The sequence below is a fragment of the Haliaeetus albicilla genome, chromosome 28, assembly GCF_947461875.1.
Source record: "Haliaeetus albicilla chromosome 28, bHalAlb1.1, whole genome shotgun sequence".
NCBI classification, from domain to species: Eukaryota; Metazoa; Chordata; class Aves; order Accipitriformes; family Accipitridae; genus Haliaeetus; species Haliaeetus albicilla.
The window spans coordinates 4,621,069-4,642,524 of NC_091510.1; the positions used below are offsets into that span (position 1 = coordinate 4,621,069).

At 43.5% G+C, this 21,456-nt stretch overlaps 1 protein-coding gene and 1 long non-coding RNA gene across 4 annotated transcripts in view; one reads left to right on the top strand and one right to left on the bottom strand.

The window, feature by feature from the left end:
* Positions 1-21,402, bottom strand: part of CRADD (CASP2 and RIPK1 domain containing adaptor with death domain) — an 80,537-nt gene extending 59,135 nt beyond the window's left edge. The window contains exons 1-3 of one of the 3 annotated variants that reach the window (XM_069773594.1): positions 20,455-20,887; positions 18,281-18,343; positions 17,405-17,710 (exon numbers count right to left, since the gene is read on the bottom strand). In XM_069773594.1, coding sequence (XP_069629695.1) covers positions 17,405-17,702 — 298 coding nt within the window. In that variant the 5' untranslated portion in view covers positions 17,703-17,710; positions 18,281-18,343; positions 20,455-20,887. Of the gene's footprint in view, positions 1-17,404; positions 17,711-17,855; positions 17,874-18,280; positions 18,344-20,454; positions 20,888-21,251 lie in introns of those variants that run through there. The other 2 variants (XM_069773593.1, XM_069773595.1) reach the window with 2 other exon arrangements.
* Positions 12,807-21,456, top strand: part of LOC138682518 (uncharacterized) — a 46,512-nt gene continuing 37,862 nt past the window's right edge. The window contains exon 1 of the long non-coding RNA XR_011322630.1: positions 12,807-12,969. This is a non-coding gene — a long non-coding RNA (uncharacterized lncRNA). The remainder of the gene's footprint in view (positions 12,970-21,456) is intronic.

Sequence of the window (21,456 nt, forward strand, 5' to 3'; positions counted from 1 at the left end):
TTTGTTCAAAGTGCAAGACGCTTTTCCAAGAAGACGCAGCTCAGCTGGGTGCTGCCTAGAGCGTAACACACCCAACTTGTACAGAGGGAAAAAAGTAAGCGATATTAAACAGTTCTAAAGACAAGACACCTAGCTTTTTTCTGTACTAAATATAATTCAATCATGCAGATTGCCCCATGAGAAAACACCAAGAACAGCAACAGCTTCAGGTATTTTTCCTTCCAAGGCCAAAGGTTCACCAGCCAGCCTGGGTACACCACAAGGTAAGAGAATCGTGGTCTGCCAGAAGCACCAGTTCTCTTGAACAACCTCTTTTCAGCTACTTAAACACATTCATTTCCCATAGGAAATAAACTACTTAGGTATGTATGTATATTCTGAATTCAAGCTACCAAAAAAGGGTGACCCACTCAAAGCTGAGAACAGCTCTCAACGCTTTCTCATAACCTGTAGGGAAAAGCAGGTGTAGAATTGGTTGTAGTTCTGTCATATAGCTACATCCTCTTTGGCATTCCTAAAGCACCAACCACATTTGTGTGCAGACGCCAATACTTATTTTATAAACCTGGAATGGTGGGGGAAGATTATCTAATAGTGCATTTCCCGTACCTTGATCCTAAATCATACCTTGTTTTGAGTGACTGCCTTCTGCCTCTATGTCTGAGGTAATTCATTTTGGTGTTCCAGACATGGCATATGTGCCTTCTTCAGGTATGTGTTGTATTATCACTTTGCATGAAAATAATGATGACTGTGGTGTTAAAAGACAGAACTTTGATTAGCTACTTCCAGTCAAATTAAAAAAAAAAAAAAAAATCAAACTGAGTACTAAAACCTATGCCTAAAAAGGCAGTCACTGAAAACCCTGGGATTAAATGCTCACTTTCAGCTTATCCTTTCTTAGACCACTGTCCTGACTGGCTTTCCTACCTGGGAAAGGCATCAGAGGGCTAGATGTGGGGAAACCAAGAAAATTACTGCCTATGACAATCAAGGAAAAAAGAGAGAGGCTTGAGGGTTAAGGCATTCAAAAAATGTCAGAACAAGGGGCCAAAGGGGAGCATCAAACAAGGCATCCCTGACACCATTTCCCAAAGACGCGTAAGAAACCAGCAGGTGCCACCTGGCACCTCTCTGTCTGGAGACAGGACAGCAAAAGGGAGTAGAAGGAGGTCCTACCCCACTGCTGGGATTCCCCCAGTCAAGCTTCCTTCTCATGGTGCTGTGGGTGTCCAGCTTAACAGAGCCTGGCAGAGGTTAATGCTGAGTTCCTTGACACAGTGGGTATATTGAGCATGATAGACCCAGCGTGGCTGTCCTTTCATCATCTCTCAGCCCAGTGGCTATATTACAGAAATACTGAACAAAACCTCATCCATCTCTCCTTTTACAGCTAAGACTTCATGGGTAAGGATGTTTTCTGAGCAACTGCGAGACTACTATAGGAGAAGGAATATTACTAGTAACATAATGGATCCCACAGGTGGAAAAAAAAAACATCAAAGCCTATATGCCCCTACAGCTCAAAGGCAAGGCAAAGAACACTAGTAAGTTTGTAATGTAGGCTATGCAAGGATAGGATAAGGTTATGATTAAGTCTTAAGAAAGCCCCTTTTTCAAAACCAAGGTGAGGAAATCTATAAAACATAGTATGAGGAGTAAGCCCATCAGCTGTGGTCAGGAATCAGTGGGTGTCTGCTACACAGCTGCAATGATCTAAGGACAAAGCAGTAATCACAACTGTACATTAGAATTTATATTGGATATAGTATGACCTGCAAAAGACAGAAGACCGTGATGGCAAGCATGAATGTTACCACCACAAAAGAAAGACGAACAGCTTTTGTAGAAGGAGGATACTTCAGGGTCATTTTGGTGTTCACAATTTTTAACACAAGGAAGAAATTATATCCAAAAACCCAAATGCGACATCCAATTTCAGTGTCAGGCAGAAAATAAGCATGTAGATAACTCATAGCAGTTCCTTATGGTGAGGCAAAGCAGTCAATTCTTCATACTTTATATATTCTATGTGCCGATGACATTTTTATTAACCTTGTGATACCATTGGACCCAGAAGCTGATAAGAAAGGACATGGAATAATAACCTACCCACTCCAAACATCCTGACAAAGGCAGAACATGCAATCCTAGAGAAAGGTCCGAGGAATAACTTTGCTTTTAACTCTTTAAAGAAGATACAATACAATGATGTTTGGTTTGTTCACAGAAATGCCATTAAACTCTTCTCTGGTATGTATGACCAATGTGCTCTGCATCTCACAATTAAATCAACTATATGTTATAACGTTAACTGATCTGTGGAAGGGTTATGCATACGGAAATAGTAAACTGAGAAGGAAGAAGCTACCCAGAATGGGGAAGAACCTCAAAAGTTGTGGCTCAGACATGACTGGAACCAGATAAGGAGAAAGGGAGCCATTTAGAATTGGGCATACTTGTTAGGGGTATAGGATCACAAGTGGCTTTCCAGGGGATTTTACATTCTGCTCCTGTACTAGCTTACTTAATAAACCAAAGGACTTGATCTATTCAGAAAGTAACTCTTCATTAATAATATGCCAATATACCTGCTTTTCTTGATGCACAAGATTAAATTAGCAGTCTGAGTAACCAAATGGTGGTAGCTCTATAGGAGGAAAAGGGCTATGGCAACGACTTGTACAGTCAATAGTAACTGAGCAATAACAAAAGCAAAAGGCACGCTTATGCCATAGGAGAAAAGGACTTTATCACTGCAAACCCTAGAGGTGTACAAGTGTTAGCTGGTGCCAAATCAGAAGGCTAATTAATGCCTGGCAGTACAGATCTCTTACCACTTCCCTCTTCCCACCAGGAATAGGCATGCTTTGGGACTGCGTGCCCGCTCTGATGCTCCAGGATTAACAGTTATTAGATCCCCAATTCCAGGACTTCTGGTATTCTCCAGCCTCGTGTGGAAAGAGTTCCTAATTACTCCACAGGCAGTAACGCAAGACAGTGATGAAGTCTGAAGAGCTCCAGACTTGTCTGGATACGTGTATCTCAGACAATGTTGCTGACATGATGACAGTTTCCCAGAATGAACCTACAAGGTAAGGACAGCACATACAAAAAATAGTGTCTGTCGTACATAAACTGGAGGGTTTGCAATTTTAACTGGACAGCTTATTATTTAGTACAAGAAGTACTAGTAATGCTGTATCCTGCACAAATAATTCATAACCCTTCCTCAATTCACACCAGGAGGAATCAGTTGGCATGAAAGCAGTATCAAAACATGGACATCCTGTGTATTTCCTTAACTTAGACCTCTGAAGCTTTATGGACAAAAGTTACCCACTATTTGATAATACTCAACAAAAGAATGCTGAAGTTGAAAAACCAAGCTGAAGAAGTGTACAACGGTGAACTTCATCTTAGGGGATGCTATCGGAAGGGCTGGACACTAACAAGTATACACAATCTAATGTTTAAGACCAAAGTGAAAGACTTATGCACAAAAGCAAAAAGCCAGTTCTGCTTTTCCTAACATTTACAGCTGATTACACAAGACTTGCAGACAATCTCATGGGATTACTGTCACTATCATTATCAAGATTGATTTTCTTAAAAAAAGTCCCAAAGCAATTTCAGCACTTACCAAAGAGATTTGGAATGGGAAGTAGTACATTTGTGCAGGCAGAACAAGAGGAGGAAAACCCAGCACACTGCTTTCTTAATCAGAATATAATCCCTGTCAACAAAAAAACTCAGTGATACAGAAAGAATTTTACCAAGTGCATGGGCTACTAAGCAGTGGAAGTGAAAGCTGTTAAATTTACAGTTGGACTCAATGATCTTAAAGGTCTTTTCCAACCAAGATGATTCTATGATTCTAAATCATAAATTCATGGCTGTAAATCACAGTTCCCTTCTTATCTGGCTTCATAAAACAAATGGGGAGAAATCTTCTAAACCAGATCCTGGTATACCAAGAATTTTGTAAGAGGGTGCACATACTGAAGGCAAAATGAACACTGCAGCGGTCATATAATCACACTAGGAATGCCTCTGACCAGCATCAGCCAGGAAAACACCTTGTCATGCAGCAGGCTAGAGCATGAAACTCAAGGGAATAGCAGGGTTTACACTCCAATTCTTCCTGATGTTAGTCTGAACGGAAAGGCATCACATTACCGAGACTCACTTTTTCTCTAAATGACTTGATTTTTATTCTTTATACTACTGTAGGTGACAAATTGAAAAACAAAAGAAAAATGCTAGCAGAACCCAATCAAGACACAAAGAACTGTGCAATACCCCCTGGGACTCCCTGTGCATCCTTCAGTGGAAACACAGTTGTTTTCACTCCTACAGACTCTGTTTATACATTATGGCCTAATCCTGTGTATAATTAAAGTAAATTTAGATGCAAGTAATCTGACTGAGGCCAATGAGCATGCTAATGTGCACAGTCACACAAACAAATGTTTGGAGGTTGAGTTTGACAATAAAGATATGTTAGCTCAGGCCTCTTAACTAGCTATTCCAATTAAACAAACTTGAGTAACACACATGTTTCCACTAATTGGGATATGGACACCATGTAAGATGACCATTACCTTCTGAAGACTGAGGAGCTCCTTGTAGGCCTTCGTCTTGTGCAAGGTATCAGATTAACACAGTGCCACGCCAGCAGCTGGCCAACTTAATTTTATCTAAACAGAGGTATGGTAACAGCCTTCTAATAAAAAGGCAGACATTTGGGCTAAGCATGTATTACACATGTCTTTCTTACCTATATTCTATCCATTGATCATACTGGAAGCTGAAAAATCCCTAACATAAGTAACAACTTTAAATAGACAAATTAAGTGTATATATTTATAGTTTGCATAGAAGAAGGAAGATCATGCACTTAGTTGAACAATTTAAAGATACAATAACATTGCCATATATGAGAACTAGGATAAATGAAATATATGAACAATAGTGATAAACGAAAATGAGACTCTCAGTAACAGGGTCAATTCTCCAGGATTCAGATGCAAGGAAGAGACACAGGTTTATCATCAATCCCCTCACCCCAGGACAGGTCTGAATTATTTTGCTAAAATCCATGCACGATTTCTGGGAAAAGTTAGGGGCATTAACAAGGGGATTCACAAAGACCAGCGTGCCAACTGAGAAGCTGCCTCAATTAGCACAGATGAAACAAGGAGAGAAACTCCAGCCCTATCTTGTCTCTTTCTGGGACTTAGATGCATTTAATTCAGCTACTGGGAAGGACTTTATTCTAGTCAAAACTCAAGATTTGAGCTCTCTCTTGGAGCGATGCCTCCACCAAAGATTTATAAAACACAGCTGAGGGGGCACTGCCCATATAAATTATAGATGCGCTTCCTTGGGAAGCGTCTAAGATGTCGAGTCGCAAGGTGGGGTCCTACTAATTTTAAACTATTCCACGCAAAGAGCTGCACCTCGCTGCCAGCTGCTGGCAGGGACGCAGCCCCATCTGACCACAGGTGTGTGCCGTGAACGCCCACAGGATTTGGCCCTGCGGGCGAGATTGCTGGAGAAACGCCTGGCCGCGTGTCCCGACGCCGGCCGCGAGCGAGGCGCCGAGCTGCTCGGCACTGGCGAGAGGCGGACAGCCTGGGACCTGCCCAGAGCAGGCTTTGAAGTGCCCAGGGAGCTCCGACGGCAAAAGCCGCGGTGCCCAGGGACCTGGCTGGGGGCACAGCCAGCAGCTCGGTGGGGAAAGATTTAAGGCTTCCCGTTTTGGATCTGGGTGCCTGCAAGAGGAATGCCCCAAGAATCCTGAGTTAATTTCTGCTGCAAACAGCCGGCTAGCATTTCTAGCTATAACCCGACATTGCTTTGAAAACGAGCATTTTGCAGGTGAACTCGTCACATCCACCACGAGGACATGAACCTAGGGGATGACGAGAGCATTTTGCAACCATAACTGCAGCAATCGCTGTTCAAGCATATGAAGATGAAACTAATCTCACGTGGGGTATGGTAGAACTGGATCACAGAGAAATACATGACTTTTTAATTAAACAGAAGAGGAGTAAGAATAAAGAACATGTCGCTTTGAAAAGCTGAGCACACATAGCCAATGTTTACAGTAAATAAAAACATATTTAAAGAAATACTGCCTTCACATAGAAATACTAGAAAGTACTGGTTTTCCTTTTTGTTCCAGCTTTCCTTTCTCAACAGTTATTTTGCTGAGGATTCACATGCCCCTGCTTAAAGGCAGCACCAGCTGCCCACGGAGGAAGGCTACCTCCCACCAGAGCCAAAGACCCCCAGGGCTGGCAAGGGGCTTAGTCAACCCTTTACCTGTGTAAAGTCCTTTCACTCAACCGTAGCACGTTTTATTAGAAAGACTGAAACAGGCCGTTCGTTAAAAAGCTCAACATATTATTAACTACAAATGAAAGGTAAGACTTTCAAAAGCATCAGCACAGGACTAAAATTGCCTACTTTAAAGCCAAGGGGAGCTTACCCTTGACCTTGACGGGAGGAGGGTTGGGTGAGCTTGGGTTAACTATGAGTCCTTTTGAAAATCCCAGGCAAGGTGGTGAAATACTAAGATTAAGAAGGCTGCCAGAAGAAGTGGTGCACTAATGGCAATTTATTCCCTTTGACCCGATGCATTAATGCTTATTTCCTGCACACACAAACTGTATGCTATAAATCAAATCGGCTCCTTGTCTAAATTTAGATTGGAAGAAACACCAAAGCTTTGCTTCAGTTCCTAGCAGAGGTGTTTGTCAAAACACATGCACAACTCCTTGCCAATACATCAATGTATGAGGGAACACAAATCTGTGCACAGACAAAGAAAGAGCAGGAAGAAAACTTAAAAAGATAATCTGACAGTATACTGGAACTATGGTCCAATGGCTAAAAGAAGCAACAAGATTGGTTTTCTGTTTACACAGACAATTGCCAAATATATAAAAATTGGCTTTAAAAGTCTTGTATACAAAACCGTAAATCTTCTAAAAAAGATAAACTGCAGCTGCATCACTCTGAGGTAACAAGGACTGATATTTGGGTGATGTAGTTCTCAATCATATAAACATATATATATGACTGTAAACAAATCTGGAAAGAAAGCTTAGTTGTGTATAGCAGTGCAGGGAGGGCTTCAAGATATAATAACCAAGCATAATTAACTGTATCCTAGAGGAACTTCCTGACCTTTGCCATACAAATGACATTTCCCAGTACAAAGTCACATCGCTGCTGATATTCTCAGTCGACAGGCAAAACGTGTGTGGAGTCTGAACTAGTTAATAGCTTTTCAGCTGCAGAAATTATTTTTCTTTGAAGGTTGAGACATGCTGGCATGTCAGTGTAGGGAAGACAGCATAGCACCCACTCCTTCACCAGAGAGAACGTTTCAGTCATCAGTGGCAAGACCTTTGTCCTGCTCTGCTCAACAGGAGTCTGGCCTCTGACTTCACTGGAGTCAGACTTTCACTGTGAGACGCTCGTTAACATTTTTACTGACTTTGGATGACTGTGCAGGCCTCCACAACACATGCTAGCTAAGGTGGGTGTGTTTGCTGCTTGGTTGGTTGTTGTTTTAAAAAACAGCATTCATAGACTTAATTTATGAGAGACAATAGATTTTCCCCATGCAATGGGAATACAAAAATTAAACAAACATTTTCAGATGGAGCTCCAAAGCAGTTCTGGAGGTGCTAAAAGAAAAGCTGGCCAGCTCTGAAGGAATTATGCTCTGAAGGAGCATATATTAGTGTGTATCTATGGGCCACAAGGGCCATTAATTAGTACCAACAGAATGCCTACACTGATGATACAGTGCAAAAATAACAACTGCATTTTGCTTTTTCACGTTTACAAGTGGCTCTATCAAGCTGCAGGATCAGGTCCTTACAAGAAAGTTTCCAGTCTGTTCTAGAAAACAATTATTACTATCTGTGCCATTTTTCAATGATTCCCTCACCACATCCTGAGACAAAACCAACTGTGGGAAGCTGGCAACAATTAAAACAAGATCTCGGGGATCATAGAGGACTGCAACTATGCATGTTTTTGGAAATACAAGACATGGGCATGATTTTATCATACTGTGATGCAAGCTGAGGAGGAAAATGGACAGCGAATTAAAATACTTTGTCTAATGGAAAACTACAGGCAGTGAACTCTGTAAGCCATTTAGAATGGGCATACCCCAAGATGAGAAACAGTACTATAAACTCTGGGAAATCAAGATACTTAAACAATCAAAGAAAAAATGCATTTATTTGCATGCAGCAGCATCCCTGATATGATGCACATCTACATCTATATGTATGTATGAACACAGAATTTTAGGAAGAAAGGATTCCAAGACTGCAGATGTTTATGGAAAAAGCCACCTCTTTCACTGGCCAGAAAAGGCTATGTCTATATTAGCAAGCAGTACAGAGCAATAGGAGAGGACCTACAGACTGATACAGATCATGCTGAGGATCTGGCTTTCAGACTATACAGAGCTGGAAGGTTTCACTTCTAACTGGCTCTAGTCTGGTCCCATGGCCTCTGTGAACACCCAGAGCACATTTTCCTGCTTAGATTCACCTGAAAGAAATCAAATTCAAACACTCCAGTTCACTTAAAAAGCACATTCCTAATCTGAACTAGAAGTCATGCATACATATCCAAAGTGTCCTATGTCAGCACCAGTTATATTTGGATTAAAATCCCACATACGGAGTACACAGAGTGAGATGTCAAGCTTACAGAATCACAGAAGAATTTAGGTTGGGAGGGACCTTTGGAGGTCATCTAGTCCAACCTCCTGCCCAAAGCAAGGCCAGCTTCAAAGTCTGATCAGGTTGCTCAGGGTCTTCTACTGTTGAGTGTTGACTGTCTCCAAGGATGGAGATTACACAGCCTCTTTGGGCAACCCTACTTGGGCCACAACTTCTGGTGGCCAGTGCTTAACCTGTCTTGTGAATTTTTTTTCCTTATATCCAGTCAGAATTTTCCCTGCCACAACTTGTGGCTGCCACTTCTTTCCCTTTTGCTGCACACCTGTAGGAAGAGTCTGATTCCCCCTTTTCTGAGTCTACTTGCCTTCTCAAAGAACAAACTCAGTTGTCTCAGCCTTTCCCTATACTTCATGTTAAACTAGCCACTTTGGTGGTGCTCCTCAGGACTCTCTAGTTTGTCAATCTCTCCCTTGTACTGGTGGCATAAAGCTAGACGCAGTATTTTAAATACAGCCTCCTAGTACCAAGTACAGGGGAGTAATCACTTCCCTCAGCCTGCTGCCTTTGCTCTTGCTGATGCAGTCCTGTGTGTGGTTAGTCTCCAGCATTGTACTTGCTGTCTATCAAGACATCCAGCTTCTTTTCTGCAGAGTTGCAACCGGGCAGTCAGTGCCCATCTTGTGTTATTTTGCAGGAATTTTGTATCCTGGGTGCAGGGCTTTACAATTACTTCTGCTGAATGTCATGAGGTTCTTGCTGGCCCCTTCATCCAGCTTGCTGGGATCCCTCTGAGAGGCAGTCCCACTCTCCTGTGTCAAATGATCCCCAAGGCCTGGCATCATCCTGCCTTCCTGCTTTAGGCACAGTTCAGAAGACCCCAGAACACAAACTGACAAATATGCAAACAAAATTAATTCACCTACAAACTTCCCAAAGATACAGTCCCTCCCATCACCCAGGTCACTGACAAAGAGGTTAAACAGAATTGGTCTCACTGTCAGCCCTGAGGAACGTGACTCGTAACTAGCCTCCAGTTAAATAAATATTGAACCACTGACCACCCTCCTTTGAGCCTGGTGGTCCAGCCTTTTTTTCACCCACTGTGCAGTCCACCCATTCAGTCCATACCTTCCCAGCTAGCCACAAGAATGCTATCACTGTGCTGAAAGCCTTGCTGAAGTCAATTAAACGAAATCTACCGCCATCACCCACAGAGGCAGTCATTTTATCACAGAAGGCAAGAATCAAGTTGGTCAAGCTTGATTTACCTGTGGTAGACCCAAGCTGGCTGTTCCCAGTACTTTATTGCACATTGCGCATTTCGCTTACCACAGCGTACCAAACATAACAGAAAACAGCCTCTGAAAGACATAGGCTGGCTCCCTCAGCACTCTCAGGCACATCCCATCCAGGTCTGTGGATCTGTGTATGCTCACTCTACTCATGTAGCTCCTAACTCGATTCTCTTCTACTATAAATAGCATCTCCCTCATCCAAATTCCACTACTAGGCACAGAGACCAGGAACTAACTGACAGCAGGCTTTGCATATGAAGACCCAGCCTTTTCCATGCCCTTCTTCAGTGGTTGCCTCGGTCCTCCTTCCACTGCCTATGTACCTGTAGAAGCCCATCTTGCTGTCCTTCAGATCCCTGAATGGTTTCAAACTCAGGTGAGCTTTGCCCTTCATAACTCTATTCCTAAAAGCCCACAGAATGCTTTTATATTGCTCCTGGGTAGCCTATCCTCGTTTCCACCTCCTACACAATTCCTTTTTGAATTTTTGAGCTCAGCTGGGAGTTCCCTTTTCAGCCAAGCTGGCCTCCTGCCATGCCTGCTGCTTTTCCTGTATATAGGAATGGACCATTTTTGTGCTTTGAAGAGGTTTTCCTTGATGATCAGTCAGGTCTCTTGGGTGCTTTTGTCCTTCAGAACTGTCTCCTACAGCGTCCCATCAACTAGTTTCAGGAACAAGCAAAAGTCCAGGACCTTTACTCTGCTACTGGCTTTCCTCTCTTCTCTCAGTATCGCAAACTTGAGCACTGCATGGTAACTGCAGCCAAGACTGACATTAACAAACACATCCCTAAATAGTTGTTCTCTCTTTGTGAGTAGCAAGGCCAGTAGAGCACCTCTGTTAGTCTACTGATCTAAGACATTCATCAAGATATTGTCCCTTCTGCATTCCAGAAGCCTCCTGTAACACATACTGTGTTACATTCCCAGTAAACACCAGGGTTGTTAAACTTGCCCTGAGAACCAGGGCCTGCAATAGAAGCACTCTTTTAAGAAGGCTTCATGGGTTCATAGGGAAATTTGTGTTGGAAGAGACCTCAGCAGGTCTCCTGTCCAACCTCCTGTTCAAAGCAGGGTCAGCTCTGAGATCAGACCATGTTGCTCAGTATTCTATGCAGCCAGTTCTTGAAAACCTCCAAGGATGAAGACTGGTCAACCTCCCTGGGTCCCTGTTCCACTTCTTGACTCCCCTTATGACAAAAAAACTCCCCTCACAACCAGTCAGAACCTCCCATTTCAACTAACACCCTTCATTTCTCATCTTCCCACCATGCATTGCTGTGTAGAGCCTATCCCTGTCTTCTCTTGATATCCTCTTTGTAGGTATTGGAAAGCTGCTATCTTCCCTTCTCCAGGCTCTAACTCCTTTTGATTGGGAAGCCCTATAAAAGATGCCACCACAGTGTCTTTCTTACTGAGCTCCCTTCTGACCCTAACCCATAAGCTCTTGACCCGCCTGTTGCCCAGGCAATAGCAAAGCTCTGTGCATTCAAGACAATCCTTTGAAGAAACTGCAGTGGATCCTTGCCTAAGAGCCTGAGGCCATGCGCTATGGCACTGCAGTTGTGTGAACTATCCCTCCGTGTCTCTGCAAACCCAATGACATTACACTGCTGCAACCAGGGGCACACACCGGTGGGAATATGCAGGATGCATCCACCCCTGCCCAGGTTCTTCCCCTTGAACGGCAGGATGGAGAATACTGCTTGGGCTCCATCCCTTGGATCCCATGGGATCACCGAGTCCTGTAGTCATCCTTAATCTGCTGAAGTATTACTAGTGCCCACATGAGAAAGTAACAAAGTCTGATGATTGGCCAGGCCTTGGCAACCTCTGTGATGCCCTGGATCCAGTCCCTGGGGAAGCAGCAAACTTTGGAAGTCATCAGGTCTGGTCAGCAGATGGAGATCTCCATTCCCTACACCACGGAGTCTTCAATCCCAACTACCCACTGCTTCCTCTCAGTGGCACTGGTTATGAGTAGTTGACCAGGCAAAGCTGGCCCAAACACCTCTCTTGCCAGAACTCACTTCTCTCCTGTTTCCAGGGACTATATGTTTTATTAAATCTATATTATTATTAGCCTCACATATTTGTGTTACTGAGGATGACACCAAATATGGTTATATCTTTCCATTAACTTACCTGAAAGAAACTGTTTGAGACTGGACACAAAACACTATAGTTCTTAACCACGATGCCTAAGATTTAGGCTTCTCAAAGTGAAAAACATAGATGTAAGCAGCATAAACACAGCTCCTTACTAACACAGCAAAAAAGCAAAAAAGCAAATATTCCTTAAACTGTTAAAAAAAAAAGAAAGAAAAAAAATCTTACATTCATACACACATTAAAACCAAAATACATACACAGAACACTCTGTAGAACTAGGGAAGTTGATTACTTGTCCATGTCATGATGCATGCTGTTAATATTGAGTGTGTGCACAAACCCTTAATGCCAGACTTCACAGATCTCGCTGCGGTCAGGAACAAAGCCAAAGCCATAAATGTAACACCCGATTTTCAGGGGAGATGGGAATGTGGAAAAGAGTTTGGGAAATTCTCCTACGAGGATGCCTTTGAATCTCTCCAGAGAACCAGAGAACACTTTCTTTAGCCTCCAGGCATTGGGATGTGGCACAAGGGCATTCCTTCATCTCCAGGTCAATCCAGTGCGGCCAAGGCTGCTAAGCCCATCCCTTTCCTTCAGACATACATGGGAGGAAACTCCCCCTTCTGCCACTGGACTATACAAGAGAGGGGAGGGAAAGAGAAGAAAGAAAAAAACCACCGTCTTCTGTCCACCATTTTAGAGAGAGAAAAGGAATTCATCAGCTGCTCTCCTATCTGACATCCAAATGGAAAAGGCGAGAGACCAGACTGTTTCCTCACTGCATTAGACATGAGAGGAAGCAGAATAGGAAGAGGGCAGGCAGCAGCCAACAAAAGGTAAGGAGAGATGCTAAACTTCGCCATGTCCTAATGCTGTTGCATTTGAATCCGAGTTCTTAGAAACCTACAACCTGGCTGTGGAAAAAGGACTTTGGGAAAGCTGTGGGGGGAGGGAAGGATGGCTTTCTCAGAAGTACATGTTTTGCTTTGTTTTGTATTTGCATGCTTCATCCAAAGTGTTACACAACATGAAGCTTTATACAGCTATATGAGAACACACATTCCCCACACATCCAGGGAAAAACCCCAACCACACAAAAATCTGTTCAAACCAAAAAACCTCACCCAAGTCTAACAGGACCCTAAGGCAGACTTCTGACTAGGTACCACAACAGTAACAAAATCATGCATTGAAAAATATTCCTTGCTTAGTTGTGAGAGAACAGCTTTCCCAAGACGATTCTGTGTAACTCCATGCCCCAAATTCACTAACATTTGCCAGATAGCAACGGGTGCTGCAGGATTCCTTTGGCAAACGCTGTATCTCAGACTTTTCTCTTTCTCAGTATGCTGTGATTTCCTGTGGAATGGAGAAATCATCTATACTACAAAGAGGTCCAGTACTAACACTCTTAGAATTAAATAATTTTATAGCAACATATAGCACAGAGAGAAATATAATACTTGGGCAGAGAAATTCCCGAGCAGAGAGAGATTAGAAAAACATTCTCATAAACAAATGCCATCGAAGCTTATATTTTTTTATTCAGTGCAAAAAATATTGGGTAACTGTTTGCTGTTCCTAGAAAGAATGGAAATCTGTTGCCAACAGCTGTAGTTTTTTTGTAGGAATTATAATACTATATTGAAGATTTATGTGCCTGACAAAGGCATAAAGTTATCCAAACTAGGGCAGAAAAACCAGAATAGTCTTTTCCCAATGAAACAGACCCACATTATTTTTGTTAACTCTTACTACGGCAGTTCTCATCTTCAAAATCAGAAACTCGTACTGTGGTTGATGTTTATAATCATTAGATCTTGCAGTGCCACTCTGCACAGGTGAACTGTTTATCACAGGTTCTTAGATAAGCAAGAAACACACCCTATCATCTTGAAATAAATTAAAGTCATAAATATTTACCTCCAAAAGCACATGACTTTAAATTTTCTTCCTGAGATTTTGGGGTTTTACAGTGCTTTCCCTACCTTAAGGAAAGGTTTCCCCAAAGCTGTGGCCATCTGACAGATCCATATGAGAGAGGAGAAAGGTGACCCAAGGCAAAAGGCTGTCCTGTGCATAAAGTAAACAAGCACTGGGAAGGAATCTTGGGTCTCTTTGCTGCAATTTTACAGATGCAAGTGGCCCTACCTGCCTGCACATCACTCTCCTGATTCCCACGGAAAAAAATATTCCTCATGCTCTGCAGGATTATGGTCTTCTGTGTTCCTTGGAACTACAGCAGATAACAATATACAGAACTATTATTTTTAAGTCAACTGATGTTCAGCAATAAAACTCAGGCTATCACAGGTTTTAAAGTTCATTTATTTACAAGCAGCCAAACAGCATACTCTGGGTTGAATCTTGGGCCAATTTACAGTTACCCTATATGCTGCTCCATGAACATTACACCAAGTTACACAGCTTGGGAATCAATAACCCCACTGCCTTGGAAGAATTTGCCCAAAGGCTCCCAATGAGTCAGTGGCAGTGTCTTGTCTAGGTCTCAGACTTTGGCTTCTATTTTGTAGCTGCTCAGTCCAGGAGATCATATTTACACTAATCACCAAAAATGTTTTTATTTCTGTCCTTCTGAAATTGCTGTTTGTTTGGTTCGGTTGGTTTGTTGGTTTGTGGTGGTTTTTTTTACTAGGGGAAGAAAATAAATTTAAAGCTTCTTAACAATTACAGTTGTGATTTTTTTTTTTTAACTGGGAACCAACAAAGTATATTTCTCAGCCAAAGGAAAGATAGAAAGCCTGATCCCTTTGAACAAAATGCACAATAATCCAAAGGCCTGCATAGGAAAAATCACTGTGCATGTGCCACAGTTTTTAAGTTCAGATAGAGAAAACCTAAGTCTACTTTTACTTACTTTAAAAATCCTACATGTAGTCAGTGAGAAGAGAAAGACTATAAAATAAAACCTTCCTTCAAGGAACAACTTGCCACCAGTCCTTAGTCCTGCAAAAGATCTGCAAAAACTGAGGATATTTTGCTTGAGTAAACAGAATTTTAATCGAGCATAAACAAGTGAACACCAGGCATGCGATTTCCATAAGTATGTATGATTCAAAGGAAAAAAAGATTTAAAAATCTGAGGCCATAAAATCAACTTCAATTTTAAAAGTTTTGGGGTTGAAAAAAAGGTACTGTGTATATGGCAGGCTTTTTTCACTACAAATGGATTCTTTAAAAGAAATTGCCACTGACAAATCATCATTTATAAGAACTGTTTCCAATGAGGGAAAAGTTAAGTTATCTAGCATGGCACTAAAGAACACATTTAATTTTAAGTATGCTTATAGTTTTATTAGAGCCAATGGCTTTTTCCATGCTTAAGGCCAAGCATATGCTCAAGTACTCTGCCGAGACAAAAGCTTACAAGTTTGTTGTTTAGAATGCAAAGCGAGGCTTTTTATCCCAAACCACATTTTCCTGCATGTAATCAGCACTGATGATGCCACCATAGTTTCCAATTCATTCCAGGGTGCACTCAGCATTTATTAGGGCACAGATGGTGCTCTCTTTCTTTTGCTTCTAAAGAACATGCCTAAATATTAAAACAAACTTGGCTATCTGCCTCTTATCCTGTTCTTACACTCTGTATTGCCACAGTAAAAATAACAGTAACCTTTGATCTGGTTTGGAAGCCTTTTCTAATTTACACACAAAATCTGGCAACTGGATTATCAAGTCAGCCCACTTGAAACCAGAGAACCCGATATGCATAAATCCAGCACATTAGTCACAAGCGATCAAAAAAAGAAACAAGCAATCCACAAAACAAGCAAAAGTACAAAAATCAGAAACAATTTTTCTGGTAACAAACTACGTGATCCTGACTGTACTCGATGGCTGTGTGTGCGTTTCTGGAACTGTAAGGATTATTCAACAGCTTAACCAGCAATTAGCAAACAAACAGGCTGATTTGGAAGGCAAATAAAGAGCATTGCCATGACAGGATCTGTCATAACAGCGAGCAAGGTCTTTCCCAACACACTCAATGCCACAAGTATGCATTGTGCTGAGAACTTGCAGTGTTTTCCCCTATGGGCAGCACAGGACATTTATTTCCCAAATTCTGAAAATTATTTACCCATTCCCGAGCAAGCATAAAGCAACCTCCACAGAGACCCAACAGAAAGACAAGCTGTCATGATAGTCCATTAAAAATGTCCTAAGGTAAGATAACGTCAGATCTGTCCAGCAGATCTTGACAAAACGTTCTTGAACATGCAGCTGAACTGGAACGCAGGTGCACATGACAGTCAACGGGTCTTAGTCACCCACCTTCACAGGCCTTCAGTCTCATGCAAAGCACACTGACACTGGAAAAATCGTGTGTCATGTGCATCAAAATACATATGACCAAACTCAGATAGGGGGGAAGAGTGGAGGGCTTGGAGAAAGATTAATCAGACTGCTCAGAAACGATGTTCCCAAGTGCAGACTATTTCACTATCTCGCTGGTAACATGAGGTTAGCAGCCAGCGCATGCTGCCAGAATCTAGGGCAAGAAACATGCATTTTAAGCAGTTGTTTAGAGTTCAAAACAGCTCAACAATTGCATGCACATATTGGTAAAGAAATCACTTCCGAACAAACATCAAGTCCAGAACACTAGTTTTAGAAGTACATTTAAATGCCAGAAAGCCAAAGATTTCACTAAATAAGATTATACAACACCCTCTAAATCGGTTAGCTCCTGGTTTTTTTTTAAAAACTTAGCAATGGCTAGTAATTTTGGAAGTAATGATCCTAGATATTTGCACTCCAGTAAACATAATAAGCTAACAATCTAAATTAGCATATGCTACAAAATCAAAATGACATTAAAATCAAAATAAGAGTAAGTAAATAAAAATTCTGTCAACATGAGCAATCCAGAAACAAACCACTGTAAAACATACATAAAACAAAGAATAATTGGGTATGGATGGTGAGAAGACTGTTCTGCAGCTAGTCAAAACTACTTTATAGTCCGTTTCCTTTAGATAATGGAGTCTGGGTCCTCCTACATCCCAGCCTCTCCCAGAGCAGCCTCTCCTGCTGTCTCCTGATCTCCTGAAATCCAGCCCTGCTCATTCCCCAAAGTTTGCAATACTTCTGGCGTTTGGCTGGCTTCCAGCAAATTCAGGCTGTCCCCTTTTGTTGATATCATGCTCCATATCTACACAACACGTAACTTGAAATTATTGGTACAGTCAATACTTTCAAACTTACGGCTTGAGAGCAAGCTTTAAAATATCAGCAACATGGCCTTACCTGCAGGATCTTGTACTGTCATTTCCTTACGCTTCACCATCAGCTTGTCTTTAACCCACGGGAACTCCTGTAAGGAATCCAAGAATGCATCAAAAGCCTTGGGTCCTCTGGTGGGGAGAATATCAAGGAGCATCATGGTTTTCCTCTGAGTGGTGGTTTGGGATTTTATTTCTTGAACATGACTGTCCGTGAGAATCCCTTCCTGGTAGAGATACTGAATAACAACTCCATCCACCAGCACCTCTGTGCAGAGCTCCAGGCGCAGGGAGCGTAAAAGCTGCTTGTCTCTGGCATCCATCTGGCAACCTAGAGTGTGAGAAAAGGAGTAGGGAAATGCATGAAGATTAAAATACTTCAACCTTTAACATCCCGAAGTGATGTCTGAACATCCAGAAGTGATGTTTGGTACCTGGCAACCTTTAGAAAGAATGCCAAACTCAGAAACACCAACCTGAGAAAACTATTAATGATCCCCACCATCTTCTTTCCACTCAGATTTCACTGCCTCACGAGCTAAAATGCAGCCATTTCTGGGAAATATTAACAAAGGAAGAGAACCTTTGGCATTGTGAAGACCAGTCCTTTGCTGGAATAAAACCCATGCCAAATAATCCCGCTCATTAACTGGTCAAGGTTCATACTAAAGGCAGCTAGAGCATTTGCCAGTCCTTAAGAGACTCTACCCCCCAAAAGTTAAGAGAGATGTCACACCTGAGGTCTGTTACTGATGCCTCTGATGTTACTGCTGTTGCACTAGTGCAAAAGCAGCAGCAGGACTGGTAGATGCACCACAGCCAGGCAGCAGCAGCAGCGACAGTCAGCAGGCAGCTTTGGCCTACGCGATGCATTTTAATTTTCAGAGGGGTAGAAATGTACCCTACGCACCAGGTCGTTCTCCCCCCGACTCATCCTGGAAGGCTGCTCTGGAACTCAACTGATCTGATGATGAGAAACCTTCTTCAAATTTCCATCTCAAATTTATCCACCTTCTATTTATAGGTGTTTGTTCTGCCACAACTGTTCTTTAGCTTAAGTATCTCTTCTCCCTCCCTGATATTTACCCTTCTAATGCATTCACAGGAAGCAATCGGATGCCCTCTGCCAGCTTCCATTCCACTTGACTAACACTCTGACTAGACAAAAGCTGGAAAAGATGTATTTTATAGCCACTCTACCGAAGAGGAATCAAGGTCCAGAGAGACCAAGCAACTCATCCAAGATCATACAGGGAGTCCGTGCCAGACCTATGAATGGAATCAAGATGTCCAGTCTAGTCCTTAACGACAAACATATCCCTAGGCCCATTAATGGCACTTGAAAAGGAAAATGACAGAGTAATACAATTAAATTCTTTCTCATGAGTAAATAATGAAGTAAAAAACCTGCAGCAGGTGTTGAGCGTGATTACCAAGTGAGTTTCTGATAATTAAACTAGACACTGCTGTGCGAACAGCTAGACCTTGCAGAAAGTGTACTTAATTCAGGTTGAGAATACAAGGAGAAGCAGAGATTTTCAAAGCTTTTGTAAGAAACCTGCTAAAGTCTTTATATGGTGAGAGGTGCCTACCGGCTCTCGAAGCCCCATCAAAGGTTGGTTGGTTGGCTGGCCTGGTTGTTAAAATCTAGGGCAGGCAACCAACAGAACACATAGGCACGTAAATGGCATCTTGGACAGAATGCAAGGGCCTAGGACCCCAAGAGAGACTGGAAAACCCCATCTGTGACACCCCCCGATAAAGCTACTTTCTGAAAACGCTTCCCCCGAGCACTGAGAGCATTGCTGGACAGCACCTTCCTGGGAGAACTCCATCTCTCCTGGGTTACCCAGTATGTTTCTTGTATAGTGAAGTGAATTTTGAGGTGCCTGCCTTCTGTCTAGGGGCCATTTGGGAATCAAACATCTATCCTGGCTATGTCCTTAAAAAATGCTAGTTTGCTAAGCATAGCTCAAACATCAAACTCCATCATGGAGTGAGATGATAGTGCAAGCAAGGAGATGGAAAAAGAGCAGGCAGGAAAGACAACTGCATTTCCCCATTTGATGTTCGGATGCTCATTTTGGACAGGTGAAGCTGAAGATTTTGGTCTCTAACACGCACTAACTTGAAATGACTGGGAGCGATCACTGGACTAAAGCAAAACCAGATAAAATTCAGGCAGCAGATCCCCACCATTTCTCCCTTCCAGGATTCCCTGACCGCCCCTGAGCTCATGAAGCCCTTGCAGAGTTTAAGACAGGCACCCAGCAGCAGCCCTGAGTGCGTTCTCTCAACCCAGGCAGAAAACTGTTTCAGATGCTACGAAGCTCTTGTGCTTCACATTCTGCAGGGGCCACCCAGAGCCCCATCCAGGAGCCTCCTCGCCCACGTGCCGGATGAGGAACATCGACTTCTCCAGCACTTGATGAGTTCCCCTTCTTCATGACCGAAGTGGTCAATGCTTTTCAAAAACAAGGCCTTTTCAAACCGTCTCAGTTTGTACCTTTGTGCACTGAAAAACACCTACCAAGCCATGACTCCGAAGGGGGAATTTCTGCTGAAAAAGCCCTCTGGCTCGCTGACTGCAGAGTGACCACAACTGAGGCTTTAAAGCCCTAAACACCAAGGGCCCTTAACCCCAAGGTCACTGGCCGAGTAAACTTCCAAGATGGGGCGTATTGATTTTTAAGGTCTTTTTAAAAATTAAGGATTTCTTTGTGCGTGTCTACTGTGAGAAGGAATGTCTTGAGTCAGGAACTAAGCAGCCAGATATGGAAATATATCAGAATTTTGGTGTGTAACAGTGGAGGGCCGGAGTTTAGCACAGCATAGAATTAATTTAATTTTAATCACAGCCTATACCTAGGGACCCAAAGTAAGGTCCAAAATAAATTTTCTCCAGTAATGCTGTGCTAGAGGTAAAGTAGAAAGATGAGTCGTCCGTTTACCCAAAAGATGACATGGCTCAAACCTTCCCTGGATACTTATAAAAATGCATCTTTTCCACTGTAGAGCCAAATTTTAAGAAATATACTCCCACGTCCTGCTGAATGAGCACAGTCCTTGACTTACCACCACACCAACACAGCCAAGTTTGCATTTTTTCTGGACCTGGCACAGAATCTGTCCACGAACGGCGGTAAAACTTTTGAAAGCCTTGACCCTCAAAAGACCCCTTCTGATCCTAAAAGGAACGTTCACTTAGTTCTTGGCTGGAAATGCTTTGGCATTTTCCCAAACACCAACTGCACTGGGCTGCTTGTGACTCCGAGTACGTGTTCCCATGTGCCTGCTTAGCTAAGACTAACCTAAGACTGCCTGATCCACGAGTGGTTTTGGCTATTCGCAGCACGCCTACAGGTTAAAAATCTCACACCCCCCCCCCCCCAAAAAAAAAAAAAAAAATCGAGTTTTGCTTTTAACTTTTTAACCCAGGTCTGGAAGCTGCTGCTCCTGCCCCAGTCAGGGGCCGGCTGCCACCCGAGCCCCGCGCCTCCAGCCCGGCCGGCGGCAGCAGCAGCACGCCGGCCTGCCTTCTTTCTTTCCTCCCTTCCTTCCTTCCTTTCTTCTCTCCTTCCTCCCCCTCCGCCCTCCCGCCGGGCACGGCTGCCGCCGCGGAGGCGGGCGCTGCCGCCGGCCCTCGGCTCCCACCGCCCCGGCCCGCCCCGCGGAAGAAGCCCGGCCCCGGCTCCGAACGTTCCCCTTCAGCACCGCTGGGGCTTAACGCCTTTAAACCGCCGCTTCCCCCTCAGCGGCGGGAGCCGGGTCGAACCGAGCGGGGCCGCCGCTCCTTCACCACAGCGCGGAGCGGGCGAGAGAGCGCTGTGAGGGGAGAGCCCCCCCTCCCCCCGCCCTCGCCCCGTACTTACAAGAGGGAAGCGGGGAACTACACAGGGCGCCCGCCGAGCCTGCGCGGGGAGCACCATCTTTGTTGAAGGCAAGAGGGCTTCGCCGGAAGCCGCCGCCCCGCTGCGGGCCGGCCGGCTGAGGAGAAGGGCCGCGGCCGCCGGCCCCGCTGAGGAGGACGGGGCGGGGGTTTGGCGGGAAAGCCGCCGCCGCCGCCATGTCAACTGT